The 24,074-nt window shown below is 42.9% G+C and overlaps 1 protein-coding gene across 1 annotated transcript in view; it reads left to right on the forward strand.

Moving 5' to 3' along the window:
• Positions 1-23,013, forward strand: part of OXSR1 (oxidative stress responsive kinase 1) — an 87,757-nt gene extending 64,744 nt beyond the window's left edge. Inside the window, exons 7-18 of the mRNA XM_030966295.1 lie at positions 1,686-1,787; positions 4,350-4,483; positions 6,314-6,362; positions 8,950-9,015; positions 9,257-9,379; positions 13,934-13,969; positions 15,596-15,769; positions 17,230-17,306; positions 18,176-18,228; positions 18,540-18,608; positions 19,452-19,516; positions 20,362-23,013. Coding sequence (XP_030822155.1) covers positions 1,686-1,787; positions 4,350-4,483; positions 6,314-6,362; positions 8,950-9,015; positions 9,257-9,379; positions 13,934-13,969; positions 15,596-15,769; positions 17,230-17,306; positions 18,176-18,228; positions 18,540-18,608; positions 19,452-19,516; positions 20,362-20,436 — 1,023 coding nt within the window. The 3' untranslated portion in view covers positions 20,437-23,013. The remainder of the gene's footprint in view (positions 1-1,685; positions 1,788-4,349; positions 4,484-6,313; positions 6,363-8,949; positions 9,016-9,256; positions 9,380-13,933; positions 13,970-15,595; positions 15,770-17,229; positions 17,307-18,175; positions 18,229-18,539; positions 18,609-19,451; positions 19,517-20,361) is intronic.
• The last annotated feature ends 1,061 nt before the right edge of the window (positions 23,014-24,074 follow it).

Here is a 24,074-nt window from a genome sequence, read left to right on the forward strand (position 1 = left end):
GCTGATGTGAAATCCTTCCATGCCCATTAGATGATCTTGCTGCCTTCCAGCAGGTGTCACTCTGAGCCACTGGATCCAGCCAGGAAGAGGGACAGAGAGCTTGCTCTAAGTTAGCCTTTCACATGTAGATATTATCGACCCAATTCTATCTTGTTTACTTCAGCACCATTAAATTCCTCCAGAATGTTAATGTTTGATTGCTCAACATTGTCTTTTAATGTATGGTCACTTGATGGATTTATGGCAAAAAAAGAAGCTGATGAGGAAAATAAATGTTGTTGATATAAACTAACTGCAGGGTAGTGACTAATGTATTGGACAGATGTCAAGATGAACTACTGCAGACAGTTTTGAGCTTTTTAGCCCTCACTTGCAAGCAGGATTATGTGAAATAATGAAAAAAAACCCCTCGCACTAAACTGTTAAAATCCTGTCAGGAAATGGAGAGATGTACAGTGTATTGGTGTGCTGCAAGAATAAATGAAAGATGGAGCTAAGAAATGCCTAAAAGTTATTCTCCAAACCTAAAAATAGTGTGAGAAGACAAAAAACTACCCTTAAGGTGTATTTCTTCTTGTCCTGTGCTCTTTTAAATGTTACTAGATATCTGCTTGTTTATTTAACTGACTTGAAATCTGTTCAAAGTCATGGCATCCATAAACTAAGGCACTTCAAGAAACATTTCAGACTTTTAGGGCTCATGAAAATTGTGCTAACAGAGTGGAAGAAATCAGTGCAAGATATAAATTCCTGTCTCTACAACAAGTTTCAGTCCAACTCTAGTATTACATGACAAATAGTGCAGGAGGGGTTTTTGTTACTTTGCCAAGATTCAAGATCATCTTTGAGGTAGCTTGGGGAATGCTTTTGGCTGCATCACAAGGAGTGTCTTTCTGAAGCTTGTAAGGTTAGCTGAGCACAGTACTCCTGTTAGCTCTGCTCTGATCCAATTTTCATTTTTCCATAGTGTAGTTAGAAGAAACACAAACCATCCTAAGCAACCAAAATGCTTTGATTTTCAGAGCTGCTCTTGAAGTTAGTACATAATGTCTCTCCCCTGCAGCGGAGAAAGCAAGTGCCAAAATATTACCTAATGATAATGAGGAAGTAACTGCTTTGGCATATGAAATATTTTTTCCTGTGCAGGAGGGGAAGTAAATGCTATAAATTTTCCTGAACAAGCCTGTGTTTAATGTCAAGTGCAGAAGCTACTGTTAATTAGTGGAGGGAAAGATTAGTCTGCAGGCAGGAATGAGGGGCTTTTACTGGGCTGGTGTGTTGTAAAGTTCCAGGATGGAGCATATTTGCAGTCAGGTTGATTAAAAGTGTAGTGAGGCAGGTGTCCCAAGGGGTAGCAGTCCATCTATTAACTATATGAGAGTTTTATTGCACTGTGTAATGACTCTCTGTGTCTGTGTGTAGAAGTCAGAGCCTGGGTTCACCCAGTGCTCCTTTATGTTCTGCAGTGGAGTTTATGGCAGAGCAGTCCTGGTTGTACAGTGCACAGCCATGATTTTCACCAGACTGTGACTTCTAAAACACCTCCTTGAAGTATGAGGAGCTGGGGGAGAGAAGGGAGAAAGTGTTGTTTCCATCTCTATAGTGCTGGTTTTCCAAATTCATGGGGAGAGGGTGTGTGAAAGGACAGCAAGAGGCACATGATAACATCCTCTAATATTTTTCAGGTCAGAGGATATGATTTCAAGGCAGACATCTGGAGCTTTGGGATTACTGCTATTGAACTGGCCACAGGAGCAGCTCCTTACCATAAATACCCTCCAATGAAGGTGAGCAGATCTCCAGATATTTGTGGAAGATAAGGGATCAGTGTGTTCATTGGATGTTTTCAAGAATTTGGCTAGCATGTTGCACAGAAGAGTTTGTCCTCTCAACTTAGCACACTGCATAGAAGAATTTGTCCTTTCAACCTGCACTTGTGGATCATGATGTTCTGGGATGTATCGAGTCACCTTTTAAAAATACACCCCTTCATCAGCATTATCTGAATGTGCAGTTTTTATTTAGATCCTGAGTCTCACCATTCTTAAGGAAAGTGCTGTGTGTTTTAAACCTCTGAAGTCAGCAGTTGTTTTTAGGGTTGTAAATAATGATCCAGAATGCCTTATGGGCATCCAGTGACACTTGGCTAGCCATTCTTTCTCTTGCACTGATAATCCTTCTTAATGCCTGTCAGACATTCTCTTGATACCTCTCCTGTTACCAGTTATCCAAAAGAATGTTTAATTTTGTTTAACACCGACAATCCTGTCAATCACTGATCCAGTTCAAAGTACCACATCAGTATGAAACTGTGGTGTTGTCAACAATAGTATTTTATTAAGGTTGAAATGAAAGAAATGTTATTTAAACCGTGACACACCAAAATTTTTTTTCAAATATCTTGAACCTTAGATCACCTTATAAGTTTGGCCAACTTTCTGTTTCATGGCTCTTGAACCAGGAGCTGCTTCTAGCATGCTGCTCATCTCCTTTGTGGTATCTGATGAGGCTTTGTCTCAATCACAAAACTTTAAGCCCCTTTGGCCCATCCTCTTGAAGGCCAGTTTTGTTCCCCTCCTGGGATGTGTGGTCCTTGGGATCAAACACAAGCATGTGGAGAGCCTGTCCTACCCCCCAGGCTCATGGTTAGAGCAGTGACCTGGGACATGAGGCCTGTGGGTGTCAAGTCCCTCCATTGCTGGCACTGGGACAGTGATGTTTTACACAGGCACATAGTGACAGGATAAAGGGCAGTGGCTGTAAGCTGAAAGAGGAGAGATTTAGGTTAGATGTGAGTAAGGAATTCTTTACTGTAAGGGTGGTTGGGCACTGGAATGTGTTACCCAGAGAAGCTGTGGATGCACCATCCCTGGAGGTGTTCAAGGCTAGGCTGGGTGGGAATTGGAGCAGCCTGGGCTAGTGGAAGGTATCCTTGTGCATGGCAGGGGGATTGGAATTAAATGAACTTTAAGGTCTCTTCCAACCCAAACCATTCAATGACACTGTGGACAAACTCCCATTTTTTCAGTCTTACCTGCTGAAGTGCTGTGAAAGTTGGGTGTCACTTCTCAGGGCCTGGGTGCATCCCTCCCACACCACAATCACAATGGCATTTGGAAATCCAGCTACTCCTAACTCAGAACAGGCACATCCATGCCAAATGGATGGACTTTGAACAGGGTTAACTCTTGTAGAACAGAATTACTTTTAAGAATTGTCATCTACGTGCAGGGACTGTTGAGAGGCTGAGCAGTTCAGAAATGCCATTAAATTTTCTACAATATCAGTGGCTGTGGCAGAGCAAAGAGCACTTCAGGGGAAAGTGCTGCTGGTTCAGGTGCTGCTGGTTTTATTGATATTTCCTTCTGGGCTGGGGTTATTGATAGTGTTTTACAGCAGCTCTTACAAATTTTACTTCAGTTTATTGTGGTTTGAATGCACAGGATGAAGCTTTGAATACCAGCATCACCTGTTTAGTATCAACAGCACCTACTTAGTGCTGTCATATGCTAGATAGAATTGAGTACCCAGTTCTGTGAGGTTTGGGTTGCAGTCATGCAGCCTGCAAGAAGCCTTCTCTATTTTATTTATTGAATGTAATTTTATTGCACTGCAGATTAATTTTGTTATGCAGCAAAATTACTCATGCATTAAGTGACCCTTCAAGGAGTGGGGAAGAAAGCAGGGAATTCTGTCATGGGCTGTGTAATTTCAGCTAGATTGATGGGCTTTTGCTGCCCTAAGCAATGTAGCTGTTGAAAGCTATTTAAATGTGCTATGTGCTGTTTCCTCTTCTAAAAATAGATGTTCATCTGTATGTAGGTGACAAGTGGAAATGGAAATGAGTAATTTTCTTCCTTTCCTTCAGAATATTTAAGTGATGTGAGGGAAAGAACCAGTTTGGCTTGATAGCTGCTTATGTGAGGAATGTCTTCACTGCTGTCACTCTGGTACATGGAAGTGAACTCATGTATCTTTTTATGTTACCCCTCTGTCTTTAATTTGATTTCTAGCTGAGAAATACCTCAGGGAGGTACATTGAATCAAAAGCTTTGCACAACTGCTCATCTCGAATGAGGAAAACTGGTAAAATCCTGCTCTGCTTGCACTTTTAATCCACAAAACAGACCTGAAAAGACATTCCAGCCTTGTGTTTGGCCCACAGACTGCAGAGTGGACCAAGAGATGGGATGGAAAGCAGTAACTTAAATTGTGGGTCTTTGTTGTTAACACATCCTTGTTGACTCAGATGCTTGATAAAAGTGCTTGTCTAAAATACATTTTCCCCAAGATCTGTCTCTGACAAAACCCAAGAAAGATCTCATTGCCAATAGCAATAATTATTTCAGGTTCTAATGCTGACACTACAAAATGATCCTCCATCTTTGGAAACTGGTGTGCAAGATAAGGAGATGCTGAAGAAATATGGGAAATCATTTAGGAAGATGATTTCATTGTGCCTACAAAAAGACCCTGAAAAAAGGTAAGAATGGATCCCACCAAAATAAATTAAAATAAACAATTTTATTAAACTCAGAAACATCATTATGTTCCCTATTTTTTGAAGTTGGTATGCTCTCTGCCCCTCCAACCTTTCAGTCACAAGCAACACAGCAATCTTGCTGTGTGGCAACAAATTCTCTGTCCTTATTTTTATGGATAAATATCTGGCACTGTGCCTGGCCAGGGCACACATTTTCCATTTGGGTTAATGAGAGTGCATCCCAGTCCACTGCCTGGGTAGGACCATTCTCCCTTGGCCACCTCCAGCAGGTGACTTCAGTTCATGTTTTGTTCCCAGTCAAAACTGCTTTGTGTTTACAAATCAGAAATTACAGGTTGGGCAATGTGTGTTTACTTGCAAAAACTACATAAATAAACTTTTTAAAATTTAGCAGTGCAGAGAAGGCTTTCAGTGTAGCTTTGACTTGTTTAATTATATGTAATATTTGGTTTGGGTAGGAAATCAGGAAAAACACTGACAAATTTTACCAACATGTTTTCATCAATACAGATTGCTTAAGTGACCTGATGACACTTTCAGCCTTCCTTGAACAGTATCTTGACTACTCAGTGACGTAGGAAATATTACCAAGGGGATGCTGTGTGTGCTGTGCCATTTTTAATACCTCTTAGGTTGTTTTTTTTTTTTCTTCCTCCTCAGTAAGCAGACTTAATTTTGGAAAGGAAAAAGTGCTTTCATAAAATAATAATAATGAAGACATTTTTCAGTTCCCTCTTGTGTCAGATCCAGGAACACAGGCTTCTCACGCACTGTGCAATGAGTCTCTCTCTTCTAACAAGCATTACACTTGAAATGCATAATGAATCCAGTAGAGTGCTTGATAAAAGTTGATAGCTGGGGTGGTTTTTTTTTCCCAGCATGACATTTTTTCACCTTTCTAAAGCATATCCTATCCTTGTAGGTTAGAATGTGTGCTGGTCAGGTTATATATAATCACTGAATTGTGGCACAGCCCTGCTCTCCTCAAGCACTTCTAACAACCACTGGCATTGTCCTGACTGTGGGAGCAGGAGGTTGGCATATTGCATGGGAAGAGAATTCAGTGCAACTGCTTTTTCATTATTTTAGGGGCTCCCTTGCTCTGAGGTGGATGCCTTTTGTTGGAGTAGTCTGTGATAAGATAAACCCTGTGATGAATGGCCTTTGCAAGTCACTGATTAAACTCTGTTACTATTTAAGCCCTGTTGGCAGTGTGGAAAATGCTTTAAGCTGCCACTTTCTCATGCAGGCTTGAGTCTTTAGCAAATTCCTCCTAAACCAACCAAGGGATGTCTCTCACTTTCCAGTATTTATTCTGAAATCTGACTTAAAGGGGAAAATAGTTTATACTTGTTCATGTTCTTTTGGATCAAGATTGATCATCCTGCCTTTGTTTAATAGAACTAATTACTACACACATTTAATCAGGGGTCTCTGAAATAACTGTTACTTGCACAGGGTGAGTACTGCACTCCAGTGATGATTCTGTGATTTCCATTTTGAGCAATTTTTTTCTGTGATTCTGTTGCTATCTAAGTCTCAAGTTCAGCATCAAAATGGGAGCAAATTCTCCCCACCAGTCCCAAGTTATTAATTTCTTTTGAACAGAATAAGCCTTGTTCAGAATACACTGAGTAATTTAAAAGATTGCTGGTGTAAAATTTACTTGGAATACATTGATTTTAGGGGAATTATACAGGAGAAGCTGATGCCCTCACGAGATGCCAACAAGCTGCAGCAGCCTGGAAGACCGTTGGGTTGAAAGGGAGCATTTATAATTGTCTTTTCTACATCTGTTTTTATTGACAGACCAACAGCAGCAGAACTCCTAAGACACAAATTTTTCACAAAAGCAAAGGTAAGAAAACACTTCCTAAACTGATTTGTGCAGAGGCTGTGGAAAGGACTTTTCAGAAGCATGATAGGTGTGGGTGACAGCTTTACTGGCAGGAGTGTGGGCTCTTTCACTTGGAGCCAGCAGAGCTGAGCGAGTTGAATGGGTCATTGTGAAGGAGCAGAATAAAATCCCCCTTCTGTATCTCCTGTGTATGGTGTTGTTAACAGAAATTATCTAGGAATTCTTGAGCATTCAGTGCCCTTTGGGTTTGTTCTTCCTTTGTAATGGTGCCATTCTGGCTGCCTGTCCAACCACAGAGGTCTCTGCTGCAGTGAGTGTAACTTAGATTTTAGTAAACTCTCCAATCAGTCTGTGTGTGAGGGGCTGAATGAGGCCCACTGTGCAAGAGCTACCTAAAGATATTTCACCCTGTGTTGCCTTATGGAAAGTGAAGATCTTGTGATACAAACCAGTGGGAAACTCCCATTTCTAGCCTTGGAGTGAAGTGCCAGCAAGCATTATGTAATTACTGCCTGGGGATTAGTGCATCTGCAACGTGCAAGGTCTTACTGAGGGAGACAGACAGCAGTAACACAGGGCAGGATTTGCATTTCCATGAGCATGGGGAATGTTTTCTGTTTGCTTATTTTTTTTTTTGTGATCAAAGTGCACAGGATTTATACAGACTACAGATTAAACTGTCAAAAAGAGACTGCATACTTGGCATAGCACAGCAGCATCACCAATTAATGAGAGTAGTTTTCACCTCCCAGATTAAGATGCTTAAATGGATTTGGCCACACCAGGTATCTGTACAGGAGCTGGATGCCCTATTAAAGCTGACAGGAATCTTTACAGGTGCAACCCAGGGAGAGTTGCACTTCCTCTTCATGAGGATCAGCATCATGAAGTGCTGATCTCTTTGGTGACCAGTGACAGGACCTGAGGGAATGGCCTGAAGCTGTGTCAGGGGATGTTCAGTTTGGATATTAGGGAAAGATTCTTCCCCCAGAGGGTGGTGGGGCACTGAACAGGCTCCCCAGGAAATGGTCACAACCTCAAGGCTGCCAGAGCTCCAGGAGCATTTGGACACCAGTCAGGTGGGATTGTTGGGGTGTCTGTGCAGGGCCAGGAGCTGGACTCGATCCTTGTGGGTCCTTTCTGACTCGGGGTATTGTGTGATTTGATAATTTTATGAACCAGGGAAGTCTGGAGGGTGATCCAGTTGATGAAATGCAGAAGTTTGCTTTAGGGCAGGTTTAATTGGTGTCTGGGCTCTTGACAGTATTAACTGGGGTTTCACTGTCTGTAGTGGGATTTTAGGCAGCTGATTAGTCTGCATCTGTATGCTTTATGCACACTTGGTGTCCAAAGTGACAAGATGGTTTACACATTGCTGACCTTTCTCCGTTTGGTTCTGCAAGTTCTGGTTCATGTTACACTTCATTGTGTGTTAAATCTCCTTTGTGCTTTCATTAAGCTGCTGGAAGCATATTAGCATAGGTGGTGATAGAAAATTAACATTATTGTAAATGAGGCATTGCTTAACCAGCCAGCATCTGGAGTGCAAACCTGTGCCAGTTCACACTTGGGGTTAAATTACTGTCACACATCAGCCACTGCCAAACTGACAGCTGGAGCTTGAGGGCTGAAGAGTGCAGCTTCTATACATCTATATTGAGTCATACATTTAAATACCATCTAGGTTATGCAAAAGAATGGTTTGATAGTGCTGGGAGCCACTTATCAGGAATGACAGTGTGTCTTGAGACTCTCCATCCTGCCTGCAAGCAACCATCCTGGGGGAGTTCTGGGAGCTCTGCATGGGCAGGGACAGCAGAGCTTTCCAACTGCACTGGTGTGCTGTGGAATACCCAGCCAAATGCCAGAATGCTGGCCTGGACTGCCCTGCTTCCCCTGCTGCCACAAGCTTGGCCCCACACTTCAGCAGTGAGAAAATTGTATTCTCAGGAGCCCACACTGGCCACTCTGGAGCAGCTTGCTGAAGAGGAAATTTAATACAATAAAGCATCCATAGCAGTTTTCAGTATTCAGTCTGTTGTGATCACTGCATTTACTTCCTCTCTAAACATAAATGCTGTACATTTTTCAGCCACTTTAAATCTTGCCGTCCCAGTTTCTGTTTGCTCCAGCACAGAGGGATTCCTACATCCCAACCTGTCTGAGGTTTGCCTTTGACAGTTGGACAGGCATAAATGTAGGAGTAAGATAAAGGAAAGAGGTTGAATCCAGGTGGTGTAGTAGCTGCAAGTGGAAGAATGCCAAATGCCTCAGCAGGGTACCAGATACTGCAGTATAATATGTGTATTTCCAAATAAATCAGACTAATATCCAGCTCCTCAGTTGTTAATTCCATGTCACTTTGCATAAGGAGAGTGCCACTGTTAACTGAAAAGGTATTTAAGATGAAACATCACATACTGCAGCCCAAAGTAGGGGAGTGGTTAATATCCTTGGGGGAGTTGGGATGAAACATGTAAACCACTTTCTGCTAGAAACAGCTTAACAGTTACTTTATCAGAGACAGTGAAGGCATCAAAGGACATTTTCAGCAATGCAAATGTTTGGTAATTTTTTTTCTTTGCAGAATAAAGAGTTTTTACAAGAGAAGATGTTGCAGAGAGCACCAACAATCACTGAAAGATCCAAAAAGGTACTGAAAACCTCCTGGGCTCTTGCTGTTACAGCTGTACTATTTTTTTGTGCTTGTATTCACATTTTAATAATAACTACTGGAGTACAGCTTTTTCTAAGTAGAGCTATTAGTTTCAATAAAATAATCAGACACCATGGCAGGTGATGGAAACTGAAGATGTTCTGGTGCTGTTTCTTCTAAAATCAGCTGTAGAAACTGTTTGCTTGAGATGTAAATTCTGTGTTCTTGTGCTGGGCAGGTCCGGAGAGTCCCAGGCTCCAGTGGGCGTCTTCATAAGACTGAAGATGGTGGCTGGGAATGGAGTGATGATGAGCTTGATGAGGAAAGTGAGGAAGGCAGAGCAGCAATTTCACAGCTCAGGGTGGGTCCTCAAACTCCACTGTCTCTGTTTTGTTGTCCAGTTGTGGTAGGTCTAAAACTATTTGGGGAGCACATGGCCTTAAGCATGATACACAGCAAGCTGTAAAGCCTTCCCTAAAGTTGGGAGCTGAAGCAAAGAAAACAGACTGAAGGTTGAAGAAACTGTATTGATCTTTTCTGTCATTGTGGTGGGGCACAGCTGGTCTCATTCAGGAATGTTCAGTATAATTGGAAATGTTAATTCAGACAGCCTGCTCCCAGCTCAGCATACCAATATACTGCAGCTAGGATATTCCCTCTAAGGATGCTGACTGCTTGAGATGCTTTCTTCTGGAAGTGTCAGGAGAGGTTTTATCCTACTGCCCTCTCCAGGATGGAGCTGAAATCAATAGGGCCTGTTCTTATGGCTGATTCCTGAAACATGCAGGGCCTGGTTCTGCCACCCCAGTTACACTGAAATCCATTAATCCTGGTAAAAAACCTCACAGCATCCCTCAAGTCACAGGAGGGATTAGTCTTGTGCTTGAAAATCCTCAAGAAAACACCACTTTCCCCTCTCCCAACACATATACTAGCCCACCAACAACTCAGAGGAATAATGCATGATGATCAGCTGAAAGATTACAATGAATTTTCAGGTTGTCTTCCCCCAGCAGCCACCTGTGTGGGTTTTGACTATAATGGTTTGCCTGGTCTCTTTTCACTACATCAGGTGGCTGGAAGTGGACTGTGTTTTAATCATCCTGTAATTGAATTAGTGAGACAGTGAAGGATGTTTAGAGGAAGCTTTTCAGTGTGAAAGGGAAGAAAGCAGTATTGGTTTGAAGCATTTATCCCTTTACAACTTCTCTCATTTCTCTTTCATTAGTCTGGCATCTGTTGCTGTTCTGAATAGACACTTCAATATTAAATGCAAGATTTTGCATCTTTTCAGCATCTTCTGAAATGCTTGGGTTTTTAAAAGCCATTTGATACAGTAAATGCATTATTTGTGACAGCAACTCTTGTGACTTCTTAAAGAGCTTATTGTGTCCAGCTTCATATTATACATGATCAAGGAAAATCTCCTGGTACCAGGTAGCTACTACTGAAATTCTTTGATGAATAAGCTATAAGATACAAGCTGAATTCTTCTAAATTCCTTTTGTAGGCTAGAATACCATCAAATTTAAGAGGCAATATTGTAAAAGACCCTAATTCTGTTCCAGAGATTATTTAGAACTTGTTGTATCTTGTCTCAAAGCTCAGGCTGCCATGACTTAACACTGTTTACAGTGTTTTGAACAGTACTTACTTGTTTCATTCCTCCTAGGCAGGAAAAAGCGGATTGACACACATGTTTACAAGCTCCTTTTCAAGACAGTTTTTATTTTGATGCTTTGATATATTTTCCTTGTACTGCTGCCTGTCCTGATCACTCTCATTTGGATTGTGCTTGGCCCTTACTTGTAGGTCTCCCATTCAGCAAACCTTTAGGAAGGATTTTGGAGTAGTAGGTCTTGATTCAGTTACCTCCCTGTAGATGTATATTATCACTTTGGAGATACCCCATGTGTAACACAGCACTCTGGGGCTTCTGCACGTTCCAGGATGTCAGGAAGGGCCCTGTGGAACCTCAGACCTCTCTGCATGTCTGCCTGGGTGCTTGAATTTGATTCCTTTTCAAGCAGTCCTAAGACTTGCATCCAAACTGCCAATTTTTTGCCATAAATACAGTGGTATTATTGAGGATTAGTGTTTATCCTGTGGTTTTGGTCACATTTCAAACACTTGGTATAAATTCTACCTGTCTATAAATCCCTCTGCAATTTTAACCAAGTTGTTGGGTAGAATAACTTGTGTTAACTAGGTGCCACCTTTTTTCCCTGCCCCTTGCAGTGGGGGTGGAATAGAGAATTTTTAAAGGTCCTTTCCAACCCAAAATAATTTGTGATTCTGTGATTCCATTTGTACCTCCATTCTACTACAGTAAAAGGAGGCCCTGCAGATTGACTTAATATGCCAAAATACTGAAATATTAACCTGCATAAAATCATCTACATAAATGGAAAGTGCTGGTATTTTTTACTTGTTTCCACTTCACAGAAAAAATAGGGTGAATTTAATATGTGCAAACATATATTTTACAAGTCTCTTCCTAGGATTGCACCTGAAAGCAGGCAAATATTTATTATACCCAAAGCCAAAAATAAATCCTCAATTCACTGAATATGGTGACTTGCTGGGTCAACATTACTTTTTGGATATAAAGACCTTCTGAACTTCCTCTCTGCATTTAAAACCTTGAATTCAAATTAAAGCAGTTGTGCTCTGTGGGCTTTTAAATTGTGCACTTTCTGTTACCTGATAAATCTGTGCAGGGGTGGGTTGTGTGATCACATTTCACTGCTTACTCACATCATCTTTGATTACACAAGCAAAAATTAGAACTAATCTCCAAAGTCATCCTATTTGTGCTTTAGGTAAATGTTTTTTAATGTTTGTCCTGTTTTCTTTCTGTCCATGTGTTTAATAAAATAATAAAATTGTTAAGGTTGGAAAAGACCTCCAGGATTGTTGAGTCCCACTGATAGCCCAGAGCCACTGTGTTCACCACTGACCCTGTTCCCAAGGGCCACCTCTTCATATTTTCTGAGCACCTCCAGAGGTGGTTACTCTACCACTTTACTGAAAGCATGCCCAGGGAAGAAATCTTTCCTGATATCCAATCCAAACCTTCCCTGGTGCAACTTGAAGCCATTTCTTCTTTTTACTTGTTACCTGGGAAAAGAGCCTGCTCCCCACCTGGCTGCACCCTCCTGTCAGGGAATTGTGGAGACTGAGAAGGTCCCCTCTGAGCCTCCTTTCCTCCAGGCTGAGCCCCCCTCACCTCTCTCAGCTGCTCCTGGGGCTCCAGAGCCATTCCCAGCTCTGTTGCCCTTCTCTGGACTCGCTCCAGCTCCTCAATGTCCTTCTGGTAGTGAGGGGCCCAAAACTGAACACAGCACTCAGGGTGCCTCAGCAGTGCCGAGTACAAGGGACAGTCCCTGCCCTGCTCCTGCTGGCCACACTGTTCTTGATCCAGGCCAGGTGCCATTGGCCTTCTTGGCCACCTGGGCACTTGCTGGCTCATACTCAGCTGGCTCTCACTACTTCTGTTGGTCATTTATCTGGATCAGCTGTCAGCTGAGGGGCAGGGCCAGTGTTTCCATACTCATCTGTACTTAGCACACTGATCTTTCCTTTTATGTAATTCCTTGAGGTATCCAGGTACTCTTTGATATGAGCTTTGTTCCTGGAAGAGCACTGCAGCAGCTGTGGCCTGCAGGTGTGGAGCAGGGCTGTTTCTCTGGGAGCAATGCCATGTTTTTCATCCCACCTGGTAACTGTCAAGTGAAGGCTGAGCCCACTGAGATGGATTCCAGGCTTTACCTTTCTGGCTGTGTGACTTTTTCCCTGACACTGCCTACACACAGTCATGCTGAGGGAACTGTTCCTTCTCCCCCTGTCCAGAGGCATTTTTGGAACTTGCTGTTCTGAGAGTAAGACTTCTTAACTTTTTCTCACAAGAAACCTTTGACTCATATACTACAAATTGCTCTGATCTGCACTCATTAAGGTAGTGGCTTCTGTTAGTGGAGAAACTGTCTCAGGGTAGGGGCCTGATGAGCCTTAATGTTCTGCTGTCCAGCTTGTACTGTTGGACCACAATGTGGAGAAGGAACAGGGTTTTTTATTCCCAGCATGGACCAAAGCATCCCACCTATCTCCACTAACTGGACTTGTTGGAAGTCAAAGTTGCAGGCTCTCTTAATACAGGGCTTTCCAGGAATACTTGGCAATCCCCCCTGCTCATGTGAAACAGCTGGTGCAGTGCTATCTCTGTTTTACTGATAAGCAAGAGTTGGTCATGTTGCTTTGCCTGCACTTTCCACATTGTTCCCTGCTCTCTTCATATCACTGCTGAGTGTGCACCCACCTGTCAGTTCTCTGCTTTCTCTCACAAAGAGCACAGCAGAATGCAGGGTCCAAGGGCAGGGGGAGCAGGCCAGGGATTTCCTTCTAAAAGCAGCACAAGCAAGGCTGATTCCTCCCTCCCACCCTACAAAGGTTCTGTATGTTTTAAGCAAATTGGTTTGGAAACTACCTCCCTAAGTAAGTGAAGGGAACTTGTTTTCTAGCAGAATTCTGCCAGGCAGATCTGTGTTTATCTTTTTCTGCCAGACTTGAGTAGCTTAAAATAGATTTTCCCAGCTTGATGCTTAAGTGATTTGATCCAATCTGAGTGATTTTCAAGAGTCCTGGATTTTGCTAATGAGTAACAGTGATAGCAATTTAGGGTATTGTGTGCCACTGTGGAAATAATGACTGCAGGGTCTGAAATGTGGCTGTGTTTCTGGGTGGTACAATGTGACAACAAATTGTCTGGTGAACCTTTTATCATGCATCTTAATACACATGTGTAACTTCAAACAATTAGGTAGGTTTCTCATGTTCAGTATGGTTCTGACAAGTCCTCCTAGTCCGTAAGCTTCACTGTGGTCCAGTTAATGACATCTTTTTCTCTGTTTTTTAGTCTCCCAGAGTGAAAGAACCTGTACAGAATTCCGAGGTAAGTTATAATTGCAAATGGCTTCTTGAAAAGATGACTCCTAGTTATTGCTGTTGTTTCAAGGAACATGCTTTATTAGCCTTTGAAAGCAATATTGTGTGAAGTAGCAGCCAGTATCTAGCTGAGCTCTGTTTGAAGAGCTCCCTATAAAAGGAATCCTTGGCTGTGTAGTGCCAAGAGCTCTTCTTGAGGTAAGTTTGTTGTATGTCTTGTCAGCTTGCTGTAGCAAAAGTCTGTTTGTTGCAAGGTAATTAATTGGTCACAGTAATAATCTGAGCAAAACAACTCTCCTCATTTCCTCCTTAAAAAAAACCCCAAACTACACAAACCCAACAGAACACAACTTTAGGATGTCTGGTTTGCATTGTCTAATTCTCTGGTTTGGAACCTGTGCTCAGAACTGTGAAAGAATTCTGTAGTAGTATTTGATACCAAGCTCGGCTTCAGTTGCAATTTATAATCTTTCTTCAGTTCTGAACTGTTTCTTACATTAGGACATCTTTGAGTGATAGGAACAGCTTATCTGCCAGAGACTGTGCAGTGTCTGTCTTTTCCCTACCTGTGTTGAAAGATAAACAGAGCTGTCTCTTAGAAATTAGTCTTGGGTTGGGCTGTCCTGTTCTTCCTTTATTTGTTTCCAAGAAGTGTTTATAAAGGGAGATTTTGAGAAAGACTACAGTTCTGGCACTGTAATTTGACATAAATTCTAAATTAAAAAAAAAAAAGAAAAAAAAAAAGCTGAAAACCAGAATCCCTTTGGCATGAATTTTCCCATTGGAAGTTTCCTGTCCAGGTTTCCAGCATTGAAGGTGATTTATATTTCCTACAACCTGCCAGAGTAAGCTAGAGGGCAAACTGAAGTGCTGTCAAGCTGACAGTTCTTTGGCTCCCATGCCAAAATTGGTTTCTCTGTACTGAATAACAAGAGGTAAAAAAGAGATTAAATTTCTATTTAGCTCTTTTTCCCTACCCTCCAGTTCATTTCATATGGATTTTTTTTGTTTGCTTGTTGGTTGGGTTTGTTTTTTGCAAGAGACTAAAGTTAAGTCCAATCCTAAATCTTCTCTAGTGTGATTTGAAGAGTTCTAAATTAACTTTTCCTTGACAGCCAAATTACTCTGACATTTGCTTGGTGAAAGGCACAGTTGTCAATAGTTATCTCACTGCTTTGCTGGGGTCTGTTCTCTGAAAGGAACTACAAGTCAAAGCAGGGCTCCTCTGCTCTGAGGGCATGGCTACTTGAAAATACAAGTAGGACTCAGATTCCAGGAAAGAGGGAGACTGAAGGACAGGGGGCTCTCATCCCAGCTGGATATATCTATGTACATGCAGCCTTGCCCCAGAGTTAAATTTTTGTCCAAGATCCACAGCCATGCTGGTATCTTGGTTTACTGGTGAGTAGAACTTGCAAATGTCAGGACAGGATGGGTCCCTGGACATACGGACACATTAAAACCCTGAACACCAACTTGGAATCAGCATTAATGTCCTGGAAGTCTGGAAATACCCTTAGCTCTGAACTTCTCTAAGTGATTTATGTGGCAGACAAACACTTGTGGGAAAGCTGGCGCTCGAATCAAAACCCTTGAGTTCCTTTTCTCACTATTAACTCCTTTTTGCTTGCAGCTGTTTCCATCAGCTGAGCCTCCAGGTCCTTCACTCAATGCTCCAGCACAGGCACCTACTGAACTACCTCAGGCTGCAGGACAAGCACCTGCACAACCTCCAACTGCTGTACCTCCACCCAGCCAGGCTCCTCCAGCAGCCCCTGCCCCAGCAGCAGCCCCAGCAGCAGCGCAGGTAAGAGCTGCCACCCTTCCTGCAATTTCAGGTTTGCCCTTAGCTGTTCTATTCCAGATTTGCCCGAATAGTCTGAAACAGTGGAAGTTTGACATATTATTGGCAATATTAAAATAGCTTTGATACTTAAACCAACCCCCTTCACATCTCTTTAAAAAGGCCAGTATTTAATCCCTGAATTTTATGCAGCAGTTGAAACACCAGCAGCAGTGAAGGCTGGAGCAGTGTTGGTGTCAGTGACACTTGGGACACGCACTAATAGAATATCTGCCGCTAGTGCCCAACATCTTATTTATTGGTAGTTTGTCCTAAGCTGAACTTCACGAACTTGTGTCATTATCTTCTCTATAGCTCTTAGTGTCAATATGCTCTTTTTTATAGCTCTACATGGGTTCTTCCTCACAGCTCTGTGTCAGTGTGTGTTATTCTTTGTGGCTCTCCTCTGGTTCTTGTTGCTCACTGGTTACTGTTTTGCAGAGCTCTGGGCTTCTCCATGAACCCTTGTTTGTTTTCACTGACCTGGTGGTTTTCAGCTTGAAGAGAAACCAGGTTGTGATCAGAAGCCCTGAGCTGCATTGCTCAGCCAAAAGCACCTTGGAGTAAAAAGCTAGTTTTAATCAAAGTATTATCTTCCTTTTCTCTTGTGAAAAAACAAGTGGTCTAGATAAAAAACACTTGGTAAAGACTTCTGTGCTTAAATTATCAGCCTGGTGTTGTGTCTGTCTTGTTCCTGCAGGTCTAAAACCCTTGCCTCAGCATGGGCAGTGCAGGTGACTGACCCCTCTCTGTTTTATTTGGGTTTTTGTGGTGGAGATTGAATAACACTTAGCTTTGTACTGGAAATATCACAAGTGCTGTAACAAGTGCAAGGCAACTCCTGGATCCTCTCTACTGGAAATCTGCTGCTAACCAATATGAAATTATTTGATTATATGTTCCAATAGTTACTCAGAAGTAATTTAGAATTGAAAATAGGCAGCTATAAAATTGCTGCTAGATGCTCTTAAAGCCTTTGATTTAATGGAAAAAAAGGTAGCTGAGAGTACATGCTAATCTGCCAATTCATTTTTTTCCTCTTACAGTTGTATCAGGTTTTAAAATCAGATGTTTGGGGCAGGGATTAAAACACAGGAGGTCTTGAAGCTGTCATGAATATCCAAAAACCTTAAGTTTTAATGCAAAGCAAGTAATCTTTTTACATTCTGAAGTCTCCTGGCCTTTCTCAAAGTTGTGCAGCTTTTACTCTTTCCAAGACAATTGCAGAGAGCCTCCTGTTTAAAACTCCTGTGGAGTTTCCCTGGTTCATTGATCTGTTATCTTTCTCGTTGCAGTGCCATGATTCCAATGATGAGTCAAACTCTTACTTGTATCAACTCTATAGTTGATCAAGGTTATCTCTAGTTTTAAAACCAGAGCAAGATATTGTTAACCTGCCTTAAAATGATGCAATCCTATTGCAGGCCCCACCTACAGCCCCTGCTGCAGCTCCGGTACAGGAAGATGTGAGAGTCCCCATCAACCTTGTATTAAGGTTAAGGTAAGCACACAAAACTGATCTGTTCTATTAACATGAGCCTTTGTAGAGAGCCCCACTGGCACTGGCCTTTTAATTAATAGAGTGGTGGTTAAGTGTGTGTCACCTTGGATTTCATTTGCTCTTCTGAAACTGAGACCTGGAAAAGCAATTTATCACATCCACTTTGGTTTGGCAAAACCTGTATTGAAAGAAGTTTTTATATTTGTGTAAACATTGCTAAAATCTCATGGAGTGGAAAAGAGGAACTAGCTGGGTTCCCTAAAAGGATTCAGAGATCCAGGGGTTCTGGCCTTGTGCTGGTCCATCTTCATCTTCATGCACAACTTCAGACTTCAGCCAGCTCTGAGAGTGAAGAGCTTTTACCCAGCTCAGGGAGTGGATTCTGGTCTGTGTCACTGGAAACAGACAGAAAAAAGAATCTTTCTGTGCTCATTACACACACTGCTGTTTCTCATTAAAGGAACCTGCCTCTCATCTCTGGAGGCATCCTGGCTGTTGGTGGGCATTGGAGTGGGGATTCTGAGCATCACTTCCATAATGTGTGTGCATCTGCAGCCAGTGAGCACTTCCCTCCTCTGAAACGTGCTCCAAGGATGTCTCTGCTGAGGGATCTGAGTTGTTGAGACAGTGGAACAGCATGGCCTTGTAGCAGAGAGGTGGCACTCACCTATCCTGGGCTGCGCCAGGCTCTGTCAGGCTGGGAGGCAGACTGCTGCTTCCACATGCACAGCAGAGTGATGAGTTTCTGCCTTTGAGGGGGTAGAATACAATGAATTCACAGACTGATTATTCAATGACAGCACTCTCTTTTGGCCACCTATCCTGCCATGAAATAGTCTCTCTTATATAAAATTCTCTTCTTTCCACAGGAATTCAAATAAAGAGCTCCATGATATTCGGTTTGAATTCACCCCAGGGAAAGGTGAGCTGGTGGGAAATTCCAGTGTGCGAAGGGGAAGTTTTGTGTTTGGTGGTGTGCTGTTGTGTGTCTGTCCACAGTACCTTCCTAAGGGCTGCTGTGGTTGGGCTTGGAGCACTTCTGTAAAACTAAAGTGCAGCCCTTCAGTGAGTTCCAGTGAATTCACAGCACCTGGTATGCACCTTGATATGTCTTTTGTAAAGAGCTCTTCTGCTGTTTGGTTTGTACAAGCTCCTTTAGGTTTCTGTGTGGTGCCTTCACCAGCTGGACAATTTCTGCTCTGTGGTGATGGCTCTTGGGTTTTTCTCCCACAGATACTGCAGATGGTGTGTCTCAGGAGCTCATTTCAGCAGGTCTTGTTGATGGCAGAGATCTGGTAATAGGTAATTACAAATTATTTTTTCTGCTCTAACCATTTCAGTCATTTTTTGCATGTTAAAAATGACCTGATTAGTGGGTGATAGAAAAATTTCCTCTGTCCTTGTCTTTACCCCAGTGGCCCTGCACAACTGGGGTAGGCAACCCCCAGTTTACAAGAAGATGATTTACTTGGTAACACTGTGAAGCAAATGTTCCTTGTAATGCAGAATGAAGTCTAATTGATGCATTAGCCAAATCATTATCATCTGACAGAGATGCATCACCAAACTGCTGCACAAGCCTGTCCTGCTCACAGGTCCTGTGCAAGAAAGCTCTGGGACTGGAATCAGCCAGGCTTTTTGGGTTTAATTAGGGCTGGGGAAGGAAGTGTGAGTTGCACGTGCCCTGGGGCAGCAGCACGAGTTGTATGGGGGGAACAGCTGCCTCAAACAGCAGTTTGATAAATAAATGAATCCTCCTGTGCAGCAGGTGAGACTTTTAAACTGTCAGCACTGCCTGTGTATTCCAACTGCAGCAAGCAAAGCTGTTCCTTGTACACAGGAACAGCTGCTAGTGCAAAATTACCTGGATTTCCAGATGCAGTTGGGCATTTATTACTATTGATCCCATCACATCCTGGGAAAAATAACTACCTCTGAAAGAGTAATGTGATAACAATAACAGCATTTTCACAGTTCAAAGCTTTAGGTTTAAGTAGACTGAGTCTAATTGAGACCTAAACCTTTCCTTATCAGTGTAAAAATTAAGGTTTGTTAAGTAATAGAAAGAGGACTAATGAGTTTGGGATGTTTTTCTCCAGCCTGCCCTAATATTTGCCCATTTTCTTTGTGTCTGTGTGATTTCAGTTGCAGCTAATTTGCAGAAAATTGTGGAAGAGCCCCAGGCAAACAGATCCATCACTTTCAGACTGGTATTTATTCCTGTTCCCTAATTGATCCAGTTGTCCCTTGCAAGGAGAAGGCATTGCATGTAGATGTTTACTGCAGGCATCTGATGTATGCACTCTAAATCTTCCCTTCTTTCCCAAAGCTTCTTACTGGTTGTGTAACTGTAGGCACTGCAGGCTCCCTGCTTGTATCCTCTGAGCAGCACCTGGGATAAATAAGCATGAGATGATGTGCTAATTAATATATGTAAATGTTACAGAGGAGTATTTTTGGGGCTTGGGATGTGCACCTGCAGAAATATTTCAAGGCAGGTGGATGGGCTAAGAATTGCCACAGACTCCTTTTTTGGAGGAAGAGAATGAAGGAGGGCCCAGATACGTTGTTCCTGAGGAGGAAATGGGCAAATGAAGAAGACGAAAGGAAAATAAGAGAGTGGTGAGCCAAAACTGAGTAGAACAGGTGAATCTTTCAGAGGTGGTGAAATTCAGGGGGAATTACAGTGGCAAAGCAAAGGTGCAACCCGGTTATTGGGAGTGAAGCATTAAGTGCTCTTATTTAGTCTTCCTGTAAGGAGTTTTCACTTGTTTTACACCAGTTATTGCACATATAATCTCTAGTTGGAGCCGACATTGGCAAAACTTTAGTCCCAGCCCTTCATACATTCAAAAAGACAAAAAAAGAAGGAAAGAAGGCAAAAATACAAAAGCACTCAATTTTAACTTCTTTGGGTAGTGCAGGCTGCTGAATACAGTGCAAAGCTGTCCTGTGGCTGCTTCCTCCCCGCAGCCTGTCTGATACACCTGCTTGTGGTTTCTGCTGGAAGGTAGAACACGTGTGTTGCTATTTGGATCTCTCTTCCCTGTTTCAGGCATCTGGTGTCGACGGCTCCGAAATTCCGGATGATGGCAAACTTATAGGATTTGCACAGCTCAGCATCAGCTAAACATTGGTCCCAGGAGATGTTTCCCAACAGAGAACCCACATGTGCATATTCGTAATGCTTCTGTTAGCCTAAAAAAAAAACCACTACTGCCAAAGAATTGAACTACAGCCCCCTTCCTAGAAGCTTTAACATTTTCCTTAATAGGATCACAAACCTTCCTGAAATTACCGATGACGTTTACACCTTTTGTAAACAACTCTCATGTTTTTGTATCTGTCATCTCAAACATGCAGACCCAACATGTCATTGCCTGCATGTTCATTTTATTATTGCCTTACTTTAAAGAAAAATACTACTGAGTACGAAGCAGGGGGTTCCACTGCTCTGATGATCTTGCCTAAGTGTTTGCTTACATGTGGTTTCATTTTTTTTCACTTGCTGTTTTTGCACAAGTTTTAATACTGAACGGATTTTTTTCTTTATTTTGGTTCTTTACCTGCTTCTCCTTCTATCTGAAACACCAGTGTACATGTTGTTTGGGTCACCTGGAGTGCTGAGAAATCTGCTTCTCTTTGGCTGTGTGTTTTAAAACTGCTTGTTTGAATGCTTGCACCTGAGAAAGCAAGCAGAGTCTTAACCCACAGGAGGGAGAGCTTCTTTCCCTTGTGTTTGTGTTTTGGAGAAGTTCCTTGACTTTGACGTGATAGAAGTCAGCTTCCCTATGTAAACTGCCTTAATTTTTTTTCTTTTTTCTTTATCATTTTGGTTCTCTCCACATGAGTGCCAGGCATGGCATGAGGGCTGAACCTTTTAATTTACATTTAGCAGTCCTTCCTGCTGCTTTCATTCTGCATCTTAGGCGTAGTCTGTTCTTGAAGCAGACCAGGGAGGCATTGCTGCCTGGAAACTGGTCTTTCAGATGATGAACATAATATCCATGGTCACAGGGAGAGGAGATCTATGTCACTCTGCCTTTGGAACAGATGCACTTCCAAGTGTCCCTGAAACCCAGTTTGGTCATGCTTGGCTGGCCTCCCAACTGTGTTCCCCAGTCTTTTGCAAGCTGGTACCTGTGGAACCATCCCTGTCGTGTTTTACAGCAATAAAGAATCACCAGTAGAGTGGCTGTACTGGGCAAAAGCGGGCGCTGGGTTTGTCCCTCCTGCTCTCAATCCCTTGGGTCGTGGGGCTGCACCTCAGCCCAAGCCTCGACGCTTGATCAGGATGTCACTGCACCCCTGTCACACACGTATTTAGCTTTTCTTTCCATGTGGTGTTGAAGTTGAGTTTCTACATGAATAATATAAATTATGCTCTGAGTTTGATAAGAGACACTTGTAATGCAATATGTGAATAATAAATGGTGTTGACTTTTTTTTTCCTACTGTTTCACAGTTGGCCTTTGTAACTGCTCTTGGCTCTGGAGTGTTTTCTACACAGAAGTTGTAAGTCTGTAATTTAACATGCAGATGGAAACAAGCTTTGTTTCCATCAGACACAAACAATGCAGAAACAGAGCGGAATGACTAGGTTCAATTAGGACTTTTGTTCTGTTTCTTTTTTTTTTTTTTTTTTTTTTAATTTCCAAGTCTTCAGATGAACAATCTGTATTTATATCTTGTTCTCTATGAGCAGCTGTGGAAGCTTCCTGAATTGTGCATGTTCTTTTTTTACCGCCCCTGTTGCTTGTAGCCTCTGGGTGGATATTGGGTGTGTCCCCATGGGCTGTTTGCAGCCCCATGGCTGCTGAGTGTGAAGGGGAGGGAGAGGAAGATGAGAATTTGAGAGTGAGATCATCCTGGGGTGCTGAGCCCAGGAAGCAAGTGCACGATAGCAGGGAGTTGGTGGTGGCTGGGTTGGCAAGTGTGTGTTGGCACCATTCCCTGTTGCCTGACACAAAGCACTCCCTACAGTGTCCCCCATTGAGCTTGTTGGCTTGGGAAGAGCAGGCTGGCACCTTGATTTTCCCATCACCCTGTGCTCAGTGTGGATGTGTTGGGAGCCTTTAGGATACAGAGACAAGGTAGTTGTGGTACAGTATTATTTTCCCTCTGCCTGCATGCCCTGGGGACCTCCTCATTCATTTGTGTACTGGTGCTGAGGAAGGTTAGGACTCAAACTGCTCAAATGGAACAATGCAGCATCTATTTATTGTTATTCCCCATTTTCCCAAAGCCAGGACTTAGAGAGCTTGAGCTCACGCTAACCCAAGGTTCCGTAGTTCTTTAATGGAGAAAATAAGTGAGGAAGAAGCTGATGGGTTTTGCTCTATGGGTCTCTAGATCTTTTGGGTAGGGATCCAAAATATTTACTTGGGCTATTACAGTGCTAGACAACTGTCTTTTCTGATGTTGTTCCAGTAAGTGCCAATGCTGTTCATAATTGTTTTCCAGTGTCATTAAGAATTTGGTTTTTGTGCAAATTTCTAATCTGAACCTGGAAGCAGGTGGTAATTTTAAGTTAGTTCCTACTTTTAAGGACAATGCTCTGTTAATGAAAACGGATCCTCTTCACAACTTTGGTGTATTGTAGATTATAATGAAAGATGTAAAATAGTCAGGCTTTTTTTCCTTTTTTGGACTTTGTATTTTACTGCATGTGTCTAATTTTTAATCAATAAAGAACAAATTGTCCATTGCCAGGTGTGTGATGTGTGGTTTGCTTGTCACTGGGTTGGTTGGTGTGTCTTGAGGAAGGGATTTGTCTGAGTGGTGTCTGCAACCCCTGGGGTGTTTGTTTGGGGTGGTGGGAGGTTTGACAGCCCCCAGGAAGACTCAGTGGGGAAGGGGAGATCAAGTCCAGGCTGGATGGGGCTCTGAGTGACGTGGGCTGGTGGGAGGTGTCCCTGTCCATGCCAGGGGTGGAACTGGATGAGTTTTAAGGTGCCTTCCGACCCAAACCATTCCATGAGTGCATCTCTGCAGGAGTTGTTTGCAGAAATGGAGCCAGGAGGGCACTCAGGATGGTGCCCTGAGAGCTTGTCTGTAGCCAAGAGGTTTGCTCCAAGCTCTGCATGCCCTCTGCAACTGGGAATGAGCTTCCCATGTCCAGGAGTGCCTCAGGATGACAGAGGCTGGTGTGAAAGTGGGAGGATTTATACCCTGACAAGCAGTGAGTGCAGGGTATGAACTGCACTCCCTTGTCTCCTCCACAATAATTGTTCTTTGTGGGTGCCCTGGTTGCCCCAGTGGGGCATCCATGGTGTTTTCCAGCATGCTTTACAATGCCCTTCTCACGGATCTGTGGGCAGCAGGAGTATCCAAGTGGCTTTTGGGCACCTCATGGGCATCTCAAAGAGGCCCCAGGCAAATGCTTTTCCTGCATGAGGGATGGGCTGAACAGTGCTGGGTTTGTGTTCTCAATGATCATTTTAGGCATTTCAGCCTCAAGCACCATTGCCCTGTGTCAAATTGCTCCATCCCTTTACCCTTTCCCCAAGTCCTTTCTGCATTTAGCCCCCAGCAGCTGCAGGGTGGCCCAGAACTGGTGGAAAGGGGGGACATCCTGTGCCTGGCTTGCTTGTGTTGCACAGGGAAGCTGCAAAAGATGAAAGGAATGGCAGCTCCATGCCCTGGAATCACAATGAACTCATCTCTGGTTCTGCCCATCCATTAACATAATTCCCTTTGTTCCTCTGGGCTGTTCCCAGCTCTGCATCATGCTGGGCTCATTTTGGCCCCTCTGAACCTGGCTTTCCT

Source organism: Camarhynchus parvulus, chromosome 2 (assembly GCF_901933205.1).
Source record: "Camarhynchus parvulus chromosome 2, STF_HiC, whole genome shotgun sequence".
Classification (NCBI taxonomy): domain Eukaryota; kingdom Metazoa; phylum Chordata; class Aves; order Passeriformes; family Thraupidae; genus Camarhynchus; species Camarhynchus parvulus.